We start from the raw sequence: 15,948 nt of genomic DNA on the forward strand, positions 1-15,948 counted from the left end.
ATACATTTTGCAATGAAAAATGTTGGTTTAACAACAAATATTATTAAAATCAGATTTTTAGATTTGGGGTCAAAGGTGAGGAATATATTAAGGTCCTCACAAGCACTTTGTAAAATGACTGTGTACGTCTGTATCAGAGGAAGAGAGAGAGAGAGAGAGAGAGAGAGAGAGAGAGAGAGAGAGAGAGAGAGAGAGAGAGAGAGAGAGAGAGAGAGAGAGAAACTCGAGCTGCTGTGTTACTGAGTCATTCCCCAGTCAGACAGCGATGAGAGAGGATCATGCAGCGTCTAAGCTTTCTCTCACCAACTTTACTTTCATCATCTTCATCATCGCCCATTAAATCCAGCCAAGCCCAGCTGAGGAAAGATGTCAGCGGCCAACAGCACGGAGTTGAGGGACTACCACTGTGTGCGCTTCTACGTGTCCACCGTGTCCTTCTCGGTGCTCTTCCTCTTCAACCTCTTCATCAACTGGACCATCGTCCGTGAGGAGCGGCTCCGGACTCACGCCCGCTTCGTGCTGGTCTTCCACCTGCTGGTGTCGGCGCTGGTCCACCTGGGCATGAGCAGCGTCTTCTACTACCAGATCCACCTGGACGCACGGCCGGGGCGCAGCGGCTGCATGGTCATGATCACCGTCCTGATCAGCAGCGCGTCCAACATCCTCCTGACGCTCACCGTCATGGCGCTGGACCGGTACTGCGCCGTGTGCCACCCGATGCGCTACAGCGCCACCTGCACGGCGGGCCACTGGCCCTGGCTGGTGGGGGTGCTCACCTGGCTGGTGGCCCTGGTCATCCCGCTCACCCTCCTCCTCCAGCCGGACTCCCCGGCCAGCACGGCCCAGTATCACGGAGAGTGCGGCTCGGAGCAGCTGAGGATCGGCAGGCTGCCGAAGGTGCTCTTCATCATTTTGTGCACGGCGCTGATTCTGTACAGTTATGTGAGGATACTGATGGAGGGCCGGAGGTTGGGGGTGCTCAATCGGCGCAACAAGGCCGGGTGTCGGACGATCGCCCTCCACGGCACCCAGCTGGCCGTTTACATCCTCCCAAACTTTGTGAGCTTCGTGCTGACGAAGATGTACGATCACGGGTTCATCCTGGCGGAAACCAAAGAGCTGTCCGCAGTGGTTATCTTCGCCTTCTTCAGCTTGGCGCAGTGCGTTGCGCCGGTTATTTACGGATTGCGCAAAGAGGAACTGAAGGAGCAGCTGAGTCACAGATTCCCCTGCTGTTCCAGATACTTGAAGAGCATCCTCGGCTGGACTGTGAGAGCCCGCTGGCCCAGGCCCCATCACAGAACACGGTATGTCCCAGGGATGAGCTCATTTGCTCACCCCCCCCCCCCCTAAAAGACCGCAGACATCAGGGCTTCCAGGTTGTGATCTCATTCAGAGTAGTCACCCGGTGAGGCAGCTCCACTGCCTTCACAGGTGTGTCCCCCTTAGAGGTGGACATCTCCTTCATTTACGTGAATTAAGTTTTGAGCTGAAGCTGCTCCAGAGGTCAGAGGTCACAGGCCCTAAATGACAAAGCCTGTGTGCTGATGGAGGAAATAAGGCACGAGGTAGAGTTGTGACAGCTCAGTTATATCTGATCAATGACGCTTCAGTATGCTGCATCATGTTAACTATTAAATAAGCCTTTACTTAACTATGCCAGAGTGTGACTTAAATTTAGAAAAATATTCCTCCCCTCCATCATTTTTTTATAATTAGTTTACATTTGTAGATGGAAAAAACCACTGTGGATGGAGGTGGGTGTATGCTGTTTCCAACCCTAAAGTAAGCCCTGTCACATGAAGTCACATGAGTTTTTATAATACATATAAGAAACACTCACCCTTAGTAAATATGATCTACAGCCTTTATTTGTTTGTTTTTTAGCAATATGTCTAATAGAGAAGCAGGGCTGTAGCAGTACATTATTCATTTTGGGCTCCCACTTTGAGAGATGGAATGTTTCATGGCCATATCAAGAATTGCTAAGGGGATTTTTTTTTTTCATTTATTTACCACACTGAAAATTAGAGAACAGGAAAGAAACCCCTTTCGTGACAGTATGATAAAATGAAGCACCAACCAGACGTAGCTTAGCTTGGCATTGACAACGGAACAAACACAGGGAAAGAGGTAGACTGGCGTAGATCTGTTTGAAGATAGTAAACTCCTATGCATTTCTAAAGCCCAGTCATTAAACCATTAACCCTTCTAACACAGACACGAAGCAATCTGTGAGTCACTCTCTATAAATAAGAGTTAGTTCCAAAAACAATTTCTTCAACATCCAATTTGGTTTGTAAATCTTAAAATAAAAAGAAATTAAAAGAGAAATATATTAAAAGAAAATAAAAAGAAATTTAAATTTGAGGGGTTTTCTTTTTGGGCCATAGAAATTCTACATTCAAATGTTAAAATTTAAATATTGTGGGTTCATTATGAATAGTCACTTGATTGAAAGAAACGTGCAAAGCGAACTAATTTACATAAGGGTATCAGTCTGACCACCGTTGTCAGTGTAATGACTGAATGAGTAAGTAAAATAAATTAAGCATTTCTCTTTTTTGATTTTGTGGGCCAAAAAAAAAAAACACCACAGAAAAGGTCAAGTTAAATTCTGAAACTCTGTCGTCATTTTCTGGTTTTCTCTTTCCCCCCCTCAGGGAGCGAACACTCACAGCCCAGACCATCATCTCTCTAGAGGTCTCACAAGTCCCAGCACAGGAAGAGGAAGCTCGGAGTCCCTCACAGAACTCACAGTCATGTCAAAGTGATGCAAGTGATGTCTGACTGGAAAAAAAAATGCTGGTGACTCGTCGTGACACAGTGGGGGATATATAACTCAGGCTTCAGAGGAACTTGAGGGATCTCCTTGGATTTCATTTGTCCTCTTTTCTCAGTCATACAGATTGACAGTAAAGCTGGTCAGTGACGGACAAACAGCCGCCTCAGAAGAGGTGGGAGGTCTTTGACTGTAGGTTTTTCTGCTCCAGGGATTTAAGCTATTTCTCCTAAAATTGCAAGCCAACTTCTCTGAGCTGTTGACTACAAACATGGCTGCATCATTTGGGATTAAAATAACTGCTATGGTGGATACAACCCCAGATATCGTCTGGTTGATGTGCCTTACGTGTGTTCACGTTTACGTGTTGGATATAAAAAAAATGTAAATTTAATGGTCTTGATCCGCTTGAATGTTTCCAGCGCCATGAAAACAAAAAAAGGAAGAGGAAAGCTCACATACATTCAACATCATAGTGTCATTGTTTTAAGTATCAGTCTGTCAGCTCATATTTGGGGAAATTTACTTCCAGCAGTTTTAGTAGAGACTATGTTGATTTGAATATCAAATCTAATGGCAAAACAATCAATACTAAGAATAATGACCTTTTTCAAGTGAGTTCTCCCACTAGATGTATAAGCTGTTCTTTTTTAGCCCACCTCCTGCACTCTTTGCTGCTCTCAACACAATAACCCTTTGTGATTAAATAGCCTAACTTTTTTTAACATTGATGTTATTTCACTATTGATAGTGTATAAAGAAATGTCATTATTACTTTAGCAGTAATTAGTAAGATGTCATAAATCATTTAATAATGAAACGGTATTATCATGAGTATTGATCCTGGCCATGGTGTTACGTGGTATTGGACCAAAGCCTGAAACCATTAGATTGTTGGCATCTCTAAATGCATTACATCTTACCCAATTATCCACAGCAGAGCAAAGCCAGTAAAGTTTAAATATAAGTTTAGGATTTAATTTGGCATTACCCTAAATTAGGAAACAGGTCTTTAAGGAAGAATAGATCGAAAACTCAAAACTTTCTCAAAGCAACTTCAAATTCTTCCTCATTTTGGAGCTACATAATCAGCGGGGATCTACAGGAGAGAAAAGACAGCATTCTTGGTAGAGTTCTGGGCGGGCTCAATTTGTCAGGTTTTTTTTTTTTTGTCAACCCAAATGGAGGCACACACGCCAGGGGAATTCTCAACGTTTTTAACCACATGGCTCATGAAGCGGTGCTACAGCCCTCATCATTTCTAGATTCACCCCCACAGTAGTTACACTTGTCAAGGCAGCATCTAAGAACAGGAAATGGTTCCTGTTTTTATTATACAACAGCACCGCTGCCTGACAAGCCATGTGGTGGCAAAGTGCTTATTGGAATTTCTGTAAACAGCAGCTACACTTGAAGAGTAAGGGCGGCAGAAGTGAAAGCAACTTTGCAGATTATAATAATAAAACAGGAATAGGAAGTAAGTCTGGCAGGAAAGCGGTTAAAATATTGCTTTGATCGGATGTTTTTCTTTTCTGCTGAGCTTCAATATTCAATCGGTTACAAAAGATCATATAAAAAAAGTTTGGCTTGTTTAAAACATTAACTGAAAAAAAAATGGAACAAGAACCTGGACATTATACTTCACAACAATAACTGTTTACAACACTTCTGTTCAAGCAAAGCCCTAATGGAAGCAGAACAAACTGATAAGGACATCTCATTAGATTAACACCCAGCCAAATAGAGATGTGTTAAACCAAAAAGCCCAAAGTAGATCAAACATTGCAACGCCGCCAGAGCACCAGAGAATGTCATCAAATTCAACAGCAGCAGTTTGTCTCAATCACACTAAAAGAAGGCAAAAGTATCTGCGATCTTTAGACATTTTATTAATGTTGTGCAGTCAGTTTTCAAGCCACAGTTCACACCGCAGCAAACATCTATTTACAGTTAATGGCACCAGCTACAACTAGTTGAGAAGTCAACGTTCACCCTTTCATGACTAATGTGATGGTCATTAGTAAACAGGAAAGAACGAAACTTTTTTTTTTTTTTGACTCAAGACGCACCAGGAACTTGAGACAGCATCTGTGGACTCGTTTGTAAGGCAAAGGCTTTGCTCCTGACATTAATGCTTCTGTGATAAGCACCAAGTGAGCTGAACTGACACACAGAAAAACATTGAAGTACATTTACTCCACACCATTATATATACAGCTGAGCACAATGCAGATAAGTGTAAAAATTCAAAGGCAACATCTGTCCTTTCAATCACTTCCATATAAATTAAACAGCGTAAAACCAGTTCGTTTTGAAACCTCTTCTATTAACTGTTCTCTAATCATAAAGTTGCATTGCTGTTCTAGTACAGATTTTTAGTCATCAGGTAAAGGGAACACCATATTCTCGTCTTGGCAGATTTCACTCGTCATCTATGATAGCAGATTTAAAAGGAAATGGTGCATTCAAAAGCTCCATGCACACATTTGTTCATCAGTGATTAACATCTGCAGGTGCAAATCTTGAGTTATGGTTGGTTTGTTTGTTTGTTTTGTTTTTTTATCAACTCAGTCATTATTTTTCATTAAACTGAAATCAGTCCAATTTTTTGAGGTAATTAATCAAAATCTAATAACTTAATAAGAGAAAAGGAAATTGAAGCTGCTAATAATCAAGAAAACACATTATTATAAACCAATTTCCTTTAAATTAAGACTCTTGCATAAGGTTGAAAATGCAACTTACTGCACAAATGCCTAACTTTAAATCCCCAAAAGACACCACTGTGCAGAAAAAGGGATGAAAATGTTGTGCATTTCCTGTGTCTCATGATTATATCGCTGTTTATCAGAGCTGGCGCCAAGAATAGCTGTGAACACTGAATTGTAAATGCTGAGTGAACCATTTTACACTTGACAACAAAGGCCAGATGTGTGAGCAAGTTTTTTGTCTCGACTAAAAGGGGCTATATGGACCATCTTAAACCTGTCACAGTGTCCTCGGGAAAGACAGTGAACCCCAAATTTCAAGAGCCTATTTGCATGAGATTTTTGTGCAACTTTGTTGTGTGTGTGTATGTGTGTGTGAGTGAGTGAGTGTGCATGTGTGGAAACAGGTGTTTGAGAGGCAATTTGCAAAGTGCTTCAGATAACAGCACTACAAAATGCAACCATTTAACCACTTACCCCTGTTATATGATGGAGCAATAATGATAATAAAATCTCAAATCTGAGGGGCTGAGGTGACACAGAATATGGTGGAAGATGGATAGAAAGGAAAAGCAAACAAACAAAAAAAAAAACCCCCAAAACCTTTAAAAATAGAGCATTCAGAAACCCAGAGGGTGAGGGGCGACCACTCCTCCGTTATCCACCATGGCTGTGGATATGGAGCGCAGGTTCTTGAAGAGCTTTCTGGAGTCACTGGAGTGCAGAGTCTTGATATCATTTGTAACCCTTTCATAGGCCTAAACAAATTAAGCCCCATTAATATATAAGTAATAATAAATTCAATTTTATTAAACAATACTCATTTAAATGCATATAGGATAAATAAATTCAGGCTATTGTGTGTCTCACCTCCACACACCAGGTCTCACACAGAATCTTTTCGTGGTGAGCTGAGGCAAGGCCCTGAGTCAGAGAGCGTGAAGCCCTACAGAGAAGAGGAAAATGAAATAAGAAATGTATCTTGAGGTGGTGTAGGAGTGTATGTGGAAACAAGGGCCAGAGAGAACATACATTCATAGCAAAAGAAGACGAGTGAAAGAATGAAACGGAGACTTAGTGAAAGGTGTTATATACACAAAAACTGACTTTACGACTGACTTTAACCCTAATTTGGCAGTTTGCATACCTGGACAGGACAACCACCATGGCATAGATGTCAATGGCACAGTCTGCAACTCTCTTCAGCACAAACTGTTCATCTGAAACACAACAGTGCTCATGAAGAAGACTTAACATAAACTTCTTAAACTGTAGGACATTAGGATTTGTCCTTTTTACCAATAAATCTGAAAAAATTGGGTACGACATTGGGATAAATCATGATTCTTCTCTATTTAAGGCTTCAATGAGCGAAACACAAATGTGTGAAATGACTAGCCTAAAAAAGTCCAATTGGGGATTTTCTCATCAGACATTTGTTCACAAACTTACACACACTTACCAATGATCTTCTTGCCATGTTTTATCAGCAGTTCCTCAATGACTGCTCCGAACTGTTCGATAGCTTTAACTGTCTAACATAGAAAAAATAAATACATAAAAATTGGATGACTTGAGGTTACTTGGCCAATTATTGAAGGAAAACATCTTAAAAAATGTGCCCTGTCAAGATGTCATTTACACACCCAATCACTCAGCCAATTTTCTTTGGGGAAGCCCTTTAAATAAAAGCCTGAGAAAGTAACATACCAGTTCACCACTATGTGCCAGCTCAGGATGTACAGATCCCTGCAGTGACAGCCCTGTGCCCAGACCTGCCTTCCTACAAAGCCAACAAAAGGACATTGTTACTTCAACATGGCTGAGGAAGGGAAAATAAAATACCCACTGGAAGTGACAGGCATGAACACTGCTCATCAACAGTAACCTTTGTATTAGCTTCTACCCATAATCTGTGCAGCCACTGTACTACTGGGCACTTAAAAAAATGCCCACAAATATAACAACACACTTATGTGGCCATTCAACCTCATAGAAACATATAGAGCCTAATGAGTGGCTTTGTTGTTGATATAAGTGAAAGGGAAGCAAGTGAAGCACAAGGCACCCCATGATTCATACAGCCTATTCGATGCACAGTGTTGCAGACAGTAAAGAGCAAAGTTGTTCATACCAGATCTGAAAATATACAATTAAGAGATTGAAAGTCAGCAATCGGGGTTGAAATTATCAACATATAGGAATATGGGTAAATAGTGGTGATGTCAGAAGTTCAACAAGTTAAAGAGTTAAAAAGTGGGGGAAGCTTAGATTTTAACAGTATGACAGAAGGCTGTATGAGGATGGCAGCAGTTTTTCATGTATGAAATTCTTAGAGTTACTTGAAAGGAAACCCAGACATGCTGGTGTTTGACGAGAAGGCAAAACAAAAACAGCAGCACTTTGGAAGTCGCCTCTTTCTGAGAAAGAAAGAGGCGACTGTAAACTATAGGTGACTATAAAATGTAACTAAATCCTGGAATCCTTGTTCATACACAAGATAACTTGATGAAAGATACTTGATGAAAGATGCAACTGATTGTGAAACCAAGTGAAGTAACTGCATCCATCAAGTAATGTAGGGGAAGTCTCCATCCACCACTCTTAGTTAAAATGGCTTTTCATTGTACCCTATAAGGGAAACTGTGTGGGTGTGTGTATCTGATGAAACCTTTTGGCTCTCTTCGTGATTTCTCCTGCAAGCAGCCCAGCATTTCCGAGTGGGTTCTTCAGGGCCTTCTGCAAACCCTTCAACTGGTTGCCAGCATTCTGGATGGAGACCAGAGAGATGAACATGATGCATCAATGATAAGGACAACTAAAAACTAGGGGTGTAACAAACAACCAAATTGAATTGAAAAATCGGTTTTGATTAAAATAATGCATGTGCATTAGTACATGGACCCCTGGATTGGTCTGAATGAACATGAACCAGCCAATGGCCCGAATATAAAATTATGAATCAGTTTTATTTTTCTGCTGTTACTTTGTTGCTGATATTTATCAAATCATCTTTTTGGAGAGTTGCACACCACCACAATTTTCTTGATCTGGCCATTCATCTCCTTCAAATAATAAAGAATTTCTGTATCAAGTCTTTACTGAACAGAAAACAAAAGATTGGCAAGTGTTAGGAACAGAACATTGAGAAATAAAAGTTGGTTCTTGATTTTCCATTTTTAAAAACATAAAAAATATAGCCGTGAAAGCTGCTTAGAAAGTACTGTTACAAGTTTCAAAAAGCAAGCAAAGATCACTTCCTCTTCACAGAACATTTGTACTTTTCCATTATCAGATCACCACAGTTGATTCTGAGGAACAAGTCAAAGGGTGTTGATTATACCTGGAAACCATTGAGGGCCACAAAGAGCCTCAGGATGTCATTGGTGCCCTCAAAGATTCGGAAAATCCTCAGATCCCTCATTACCCTCTCCACTCCAGAGTCCTGCAAAAACAGATAAAGGCAAATGAGGACTTTCACATCTAAATCACATAGAAAATATTCTTTCCTGCAAACAATGCACTGAATATAATTTTTATTCAGAATAGCTCTGATGAGCTAGGATGTTTATCTTCACATTTTATTTTGCACGTACACCTGCAACACAGTTAGAGCCTTGGTAAAATAAGTAGGTGCAGTTTAAACATTCTGGGCAGAGGAGAAGAAATGAAAATGGGGCATGGACCACTTCTCCTTTAACTTCCTCAATGAATTGAAACACTGTGTCAAAATGCACACTGTGCACAAAATTAACCAAAGCCTGTTATTTCAGTGTATTCCCCCTCAAATTGAAGAAACCTGAAGGAAATGTAAAAAATGACACAGTGTACAATGTACCAAAACAAAATAGTAACTTCTTACATTTCCTCACCTTTTATATATGCAATTTCTTTTTTGGTGAATGCAGTGGGATCATCTGGAATTGTAAACTGCATGAAATTGTACAAGTTATTTTGACCACTCCATGTAAGTGCTTGCAGAGCAAATTTTGCACCATCTGTGGCCTTAGATGATTTATTTTAAGAATAGAAACATGATTAGCAAATTGTTCATCCCCCATTTTCTCAATTGGCTTGTACTGGACAAGGTTTGCAGCATGGCAGCATAGTGGTTAGCACTGTCACCCCACAATAAGAAGGTCTCGGGTCCAAAGACATGCATGTCTAGGTTAACTGCTGACTCTTAATGGACTGTAGGTCTGAATGCGAGTGTGAGTGGTTGTTTGTCTCTGTGTGTCTTTGTGTGTTGGCACTGTGATTGACTGAATATTGCAAACACAAAACATTTTTGCACTCCTGCAAATTAAGGAACAATAATGTTCTGAAAGTCAACTTAGTACACAACGTTTTGCAAAAAAGCAGCAGCAAGAGTTCCTTCTACAGTCAACAGTGAAAGTAAGTGAGGAACATCAGGACAACTTATTAAACATCCCTGTTTGTCTTTCCACTGTTGCTGAAGAAGTGACAGCAAACAATTAAGCAAATAGACCAACAAAAAATAAAGAAATCCAGGCATTGTTTAAAACAAGAGAAACATTACAGCCTTGTAACAACTACTAAGTGTGGTCGTACTTCTCATTCAAGATGTCTACTCCTTCATCAATCTATATTAATAAAGAGTCAATGAATCCACCAAGGACTTCAATGTTGACAGTGCTGGTGCGTTGTTCCTGGCAGTATTAACAAGTTGTAGAATGACACGTGTACAAGGTAGAGCAGCATCTGAACTACTATCTAATAGTTTAGAAGTTGGCAAGAATTCTTTCCCTACAGCAGTTTTCTTTGCAGTGAGGAACTAGAATAGGAAATGCAAGTTATGTTTCCAAATTTCTCAACAGCGTCTGGAAACTTTCCTGCTATTTCCAAATTGTTAACAAAACACAGGTGAATCCCAGACATGGTTAATCTGTTTTAAAGTTACCAGGATTCTAAACTGGCACCAATATAAACAGCAATGCAGAATATTCTGACCGTGGCTGGTGCAGCAAAGACCCTGGTCAGGTTTTTGAGCTCCTACAGGAATTCCAGGATTTTGTTAAAAAAAAAAAAGGCCTCAAATTCAGCGGTTGACTCATTATCACTGGTTCTGGATAATCCGAATTTGCATTGTTAAAATAGTTGATTGTAACATACGCTTTCACCAGGATAGAAAGCAGTTATCAGCAAGAGAAAACTAACTCCTCGCCCATATTTCTCACAGATAGCATATCGACCATCATCTGGTTTGTACAGGATGTTGACTGAGTACTCACTTTCATGAAACCCATGCCGCCCATAACCTGTATACACTCATCGGTCACGCTCCACGCCGCTTCCTGTCACAATTTGGAAGGCAGAAGACAACAAACAATCAACAATCATTTAAAATAAGTCATGAGTCTTGAGAAATCTACTTCCCTCAAACCAATGTGTACTCAGCTTTCCACAGAATAAGGAACATCATAAACATCGTAGTGATAGTAAGCATTAGCTTGTGAAAAAATTGTCAACAGAGTACACACAAAGTAAGACATTATGCAGTTTCCATGGACTATGGGAACTATTAGCACCTATGGTTTGTCTGTTAGATGGTTGTGTTCTTACTGAGGCGAAAATTTTGCTGATGGCAGCTTCTATCTGGAACTCTGTCGCACCGCTGTCCATGTTTCCACTGATCATGTAGGCCATTGACTAAGAAAGTACACAAGAGATGCAAAGTCTCTGACACATTTAAAATCATCTCACACACACACACACACACACACACACACATATATATATATATATATATATATATATATATATATATATATATATATATATTCTTTACAGAAGAACTGTAGAACACCAGTATACAAGACTGTATGAACATTCATGCTTGAAATATTTTTGCTAAGCAAATGAGAAGGGTTTCGCAGGGTTTTTGATGCTTTACAAACACATGCTTTATGGTAAATATAAACTACCTATGTGCCACAACAATAGATTTTCAATGTGTGGATTATGCATATGCAGGGAAATTTTTGTGGGTAAAACAGGAAATGACACCTGATGCTGAGAAACAGTGGCAATAATTGGTTTAACTTACTTTTTGAAGGCATAAAAGAAAGTTTCAAAACTGCTGAGATAAATATGAATCAGACTGGGGTACAGGTGGAATAAATAGTCCTCACCTCAGTGACATATTGCATCATCGCCATACGTGCCATCTTCTCCTGGATTACTCCATAGTTGTGGATTTTGCTCCCAAACTGAGTTCTGTTGGTTGCGTGATCCACCTGATAAAAAGAAGAAATTAAGATCATTGTCTCATGTTAATCCAGAGTTATAGAAGGAGTATTAATTGTCTGAATTACTCATTCCTCTTACAATAGAGAACATGACAGCAGATTTATAAGCAAAATAATTATACATTGTAAGCTATAACATATCTCTGTCTCTCCCTCCCTCAGATTTATTTATATATATATAAATATTCTAAACATAAAAAATAACTCCAAACTCCAAATCAGAGTCTTTTTAAAATATTGCGCACCCCAAAAACAAGTCTAGTGATGACTAACTGTTCTCTAAAATGCTCTTGTTGAGCATTTTCCATTAACTGCACATGAACAAACAAAAATTGGCATTGAAGCAGTAACTATGCTCCAATGATCCATTTATCAGTGCATCTTTACCTTCTGTGCCATCCACAACACAGAAAGGAGTGTTTTCATCTTTTGTTTCTATCATATATTAAAATGCTGTCTGTGCAGTACAGTAATAGATGTGAAGAGAAAAGTTATCACATTTAGACTCTTTGTGTAAACCCACTCCACCTAGAACCATGCTTGAGAAAAATAACACACATGACCAGAGCCTATTTCATTCAACAGCGACTGTCTCTTAAGCAGGAAGTTGCATTACAGAAACAGACCGTGCAGAAATACTAAATGGGGAATTTCCCACAAACCCACAATGAAAGAAATATAGCGCTGACAGACATTTTACCTAAACAATAGATATACCGGCCCTCTCAACAGGTGGGAAACATAACAATTCAAAAAGTTATGTGAAATTTGGAAATGTAGATAAAGGTTTATTTGACGAGAACTCATCTGAAACTGTCACTATTCATACCAGCTTGATATGCAATTTCTTTGTCCAGTAGGTGATTCACTCACAGCTTTGGTGATGACTCCCTTCATGGTGCCAGAAAGGGCGGCCGCCATACCAAAGCGACCGTTGTTCAGGATGTTCATGGCAACTTTGAAGCCTCCACCCACTTCTCCCAGCACACAATCTGCTGGCACACGAACATTATCAAAGTAGACCTCAGCCGTGTTGGATGCCTTGATGCCCATCTTCTTCTCTGGAGGGCCACTGCAAGTAAGAACATTGTGCAAAAGGAATTTAACAAGCCCATAAAGAAAAAAAATTCAACCTGAAACAGGCTTTGAAATTTAACAAAAATGCTTAAGTAATGCTGAAAAACATTACAGTTTAGTAACAAACACTCAGTATAAAGGAGAAAGGGGGCTCACTGTGTCACTCCTCCAAAGCTCCTCTCCACCACAAAGGCTGTGATCTTGTCCTTTATCTCCCCAGTCTTAGGATCCTTCATGGGTGTCTTGGCAAATACTGTGAAGATCTCTGCAAGACCTCCATTGCTGAAAGGATAGAGACTTAGTAAATCATCCAAGCAGCTTCTCATCATAACACTGTTACTGGATATACTATACAGTGCTGCCTCCTTGTGGAAACAATAACAAATGAAAATACATTTGTGCTGTGTCCTTACCTGATCCAGATCTTGCTTCCATTAAGAGTGTAATACTGGCCACAGGGGGACAAAACAGCTGTAGTCTTGATAGAGGCAGCATCAGAGCCACTGGCCGGTTCAGTCAGACAGAAAGCAGCTATATGTTCACCTACAGGGACAAACACATGCACAGCCCAAATTATACTGGATTAATGTTGATATTTGACTTTAGTCCACTGCGAGTAACCTAAAAGATACAGCTTAATTTTATTTTAGGAAATGATTAGCCAGTTTTGAAAAGTGGACTAAATCATTAAAAACTTTGAACAAACTAACATATTAATGATTTTGAGCTATTCGTTGGATTTGCTGACAATAACAAAAGTAGGATCATCACTGGCCTCATCCTACAACTAAGTATTTATCCAAACAAAGATCCTACTAGTGCAATGTCAAAAGTTGGTCATTATACCTGAGGCAAGCTTTGGCAGGTACTTCTCCTTCTGAGCTGCATTCCCAAAAAGCAAGATGCCCTTAAAGCCAATGGACTGATGTGCACCAAGGGTGATGCCAACTCCCAGGTCATGACTGCCCACGATCTCAACCAACCGAGCGTACTGTAAGAAAGACATAATATCACGATACCCTTGCCTCACCCACATGTTCACATAGCTGTATATGACAATTAGCAACTTAGCATTGCTCACTACTTTGTGTATACTGGAGGTAGTGCAATCAAGTAGATGTACCTGTGTGTTTGAGAGTCCGAGGCCACCCAGGTCAGCCGGTACCTGTAGGCCAAAGGCACCCATTTCCTTCAGGCCCTCCATGGTGTGATCCTCCACCTTCTCTAGGACATCATTCTTGGCAGAATCATTCACTTCCTGTTTACAGGACACAGAAACACTAAAGATGAGGGTTGATTAAGTTGGTAATAAGGAACCGTTAGGATGAGATCTGGCAAATTTATCAATGAGCTTCAAGAAGTTTCAAATTACCTCAAAAAATTTGCTTACAGGACCCACAAGCTCTCGCAGGAATTGTTCCTGCTCCTCATTGAGGACTATGGCACAGAGAAGAATGAACTTTTTTTTTTTCCAAGTACTAGAGTGGTAAAAAGAATTTCTTTTAAAACAGTTGAATGAACTCTGATTTACCTGATGGGTAGGGAAATACTTGGGAAGTCGCAATTTTCCCTTTGAAAATGTTGACAGCAAATGATTTGGATTCCTGTGAAAAATTTGAATAAACATAGTTAAGTCTATGACAACACAGAATATCCCACAACTGAGTTTAAGATTACATTTAACCTTCAAATGGCTGTGTAACTTGGGTGTAGCCATGATGGTAATTGGCACTGCAGATTTTTGCGTGGACATACCTCAACAACAGCCTTCTTCTCCACTTTACTGGCGGCATCACTGCTGACTGCTGCTGGCTTCTCCAGCACCGCCTGAAGAGGAAAAAGTCACAGACAGAAGAAAACACAAAAAGAGCATAAAATATTTAACTGGTAAAAGCAAACAAGCTAAACTGCCTCTATAGGAAAGTTAAGCTCAATTTGTATTTGGATCTAAAAAAAAAAAAAAAAACCCCAATAAAAACAGAGCGCACAGATTTATTCAGTCATTAGAGCAGTTTAGATTATTGTCTTAAATGTGTATAAATTCCTGTTTACATTTTGCCAAAACAAATCAAATCCATTGCTTCTATCATTTAGAGCTCCTGTCACATTGTCCTCACTTAGAAAATGCTATGATTCTGCTGTAAGGAGTGTGACATTTGACAGTGGTTTTTAAATAAATAATAATGTGTTGCATTGTCATGGCAGGCCTGCTGACAGCTGGGACCTGGATAGCTGCAGTTCCTATCACATTAACTGTCACCTTTATCAGTCGGTCATGTGACCGGTGAACCTTCACCCACTTCCAGTGGCGGAGATGCCGATGTTATGTCATCAGGCAATTGTACAGCGATCTTCGTAATCATAGCCTGACCCTCTAAAATGCAACAAAACCTTACTGCCAAATCAGAGGAAACGTGAATCATATTGAGGGTTATTATATTATATTTTATTTTACCTGTGCTGCTTGACTTGCGTAGAGACGAGAGCTTGGCGCAGCAATTACAGCCCTGGTATGCAGCTGACCTCTGTGGGACAGACAAGAACCCGTGTGACATTTCAACATTGTTTGTTTCGTTTTTTTTTTATGCTGAAAGAGTAATTAGGATTTCATAACATTTCATTTTTGTGGAGCTCTAAAAGTGACCTACCCAGACAGGACGGGAGGAAACCTGAGAATGGCGCTACATAGAGCTGAAGATTGGCTCACTTTGCGAAGCAGCATGGTTATATTTTGATCTAAAATGGAGGGGAAAAAACAGAGTTAACAGAAAAATGGTAAATACATACAGTTGCTCTGCTCGGAGGTTATGCTAACGGTTATGCTATAGCAGGCACCTATCGCTACGTCACGGTTTTTTACTTCCTCACGGGGGAAAAAAAACCTAACAAACTGCACTTTAATTATTTTTTTTTTAGTTCTTGTGTCGAAAAAAACTGAAATATTTCTCAAATACCTGTGCAAGTTGTCTTGAAATACGTCCCAAACGTCCGGAGAGCGGCTGTGAGACGAGTCTCCCACTGAGCACAATTTTTTTCCCCTTCTCTTGTTTTCCTTGCCGCGGTGCATCATGGGACATGTGGTTCTATTCTATCAGGGTGAAGGCTTTCCAAA

General features: G+C 40.2%; 2 protein-coding genes across 3 annotated transcripts; one reads left to right on the forward strand and one right to left on the reverse strand.

Annotated features, from left to right (window-relative positions):
- The first annotated feature begins 263 nt into the window (after window positions 1-263).
- Window positions 264-6,944, forward strand: LOC115058717 (olfactory receptor 11A1). The gene is made up of 2 exons (XM_029526188.1): window positions 264-1,307; window positions 2,664-6,944. The coding sequence occupies exons 1-2, from the start codon at window positions 367-369 to the stop codon at window positions 2,788-2,790; spliced, it is 1,068 nt and encodes a 355-aa protein (XP_029382048.1). The 5' UTR covers window positions 264-366; the 3' UTR covers window positions 2,791-6,944.
- acadvl (acyl-CoA dehydrogenase very long chain) lies at window positions 4,774-15,889 on the reverse strand. Of its 2 annotated transcripts, XM_029526186.1 has the most exons (21): window positions 15,791-15,889; window positions 15,485-15,572; window positions 15,292-15,361; window positions 14,592-14,663; window positions 14,368-14,440; window positions 14,209-14,273; window positions 13,960-14,094; window positions 13,683-13,827; window positions 13,250-13,379; window positions 12,993-13,118; window positions 12,633-12,831; window positions 11,643-11,747; window positions 11,074-11,160; window positions 10,743-10,805; window positions 8,834-8,935; window positions 8,162-8,259; window positions 7,201-7,273; window positions 6,953-7,025; window positions 6,638-6,710; window positions 6,361-6,436; window positions 6,111-6,248 (listed from the first exon to the last, which is right to left on the reverse strand). In XM_029526186.1, exons 2-21 carry the CDS (start codon window positions 15,556-15,558, stop codon window positions 6,111-6,113), a joined length of 1,977 nt encoding a protein of 658 aa, XP_029382046.1. In that variant the 5' UTR covers window positions 15,559-15,572; window positions 15,791-15,889. The 2 variants fall into 2 exon arrangements, with proteins under 2 accessions (XP_029382047.1, XP_029382046.1); XM_029526187.1 differs by lacking the exon at window positions 15,791-15,889 and having other exon boundaries at window positions 4,774-6,248; window positions 15,485-15,558.
- Between the last annotated feature and the right edge of the window lie 59 nt (window positions 15,890-15,948).

This window comes from Echeneis naucrates, chromosome 18, assembly GCF_900963305.1.
Source record: "Echeneis naucrates chromosome 18, fEcheNa1.1, whole genome shotgun sequence".
Lineage (NCBI taxonomy): Eukaryota > Metazoa > Chordata > Actinopteri > Carangiformes > Echeneidae > Echeneis > Echeneis naucrates.

What these genes read in the sequence shown, in the direction of transcription:
- LOC115058717 (XM_029526188.1), top strand. Translation starts at nt 367, where the DNA reads ATGTCAGCGGCCAACAGCACGGAGTTGAGGGACTACCACTGTGTGCGC. An exon ending in AGGCCCCATCACAGAACACG is followed by an intron (nt 1,308 to 2,663) that starts GTATGTCCCAGG and finishes TCCCCCCCTCAG; the next exon opens with GGAGCGAACACTCACAGCCC.
- acadvl (XM_029526187.1), bottom strand. Translation starts at nt 15,558, where the DNA reads ATGCTGCTTCGCAAAGTGAGCCAATCTTCAGCTCTATGTAGCGCCATT. An exon ending in ATCACGAAGAGAGCCAAAAG is followed by an intron (nt 7,274 to 8,161) that starts GTTTCATCAGAT and finishes TTGGCTTTGTAG; the next exon opens with GAAGGCAGGTCTGGGCACAG. An exon ending in ATGGTGGTTGTCCTGTCCAG is followed by an intron (nt 6,437 to 6,637) that starts GTATGCAAACTG and finishes TCTTCTCTGTAG; the next exon opens with GGCTTCACGCTCTCTGACTC.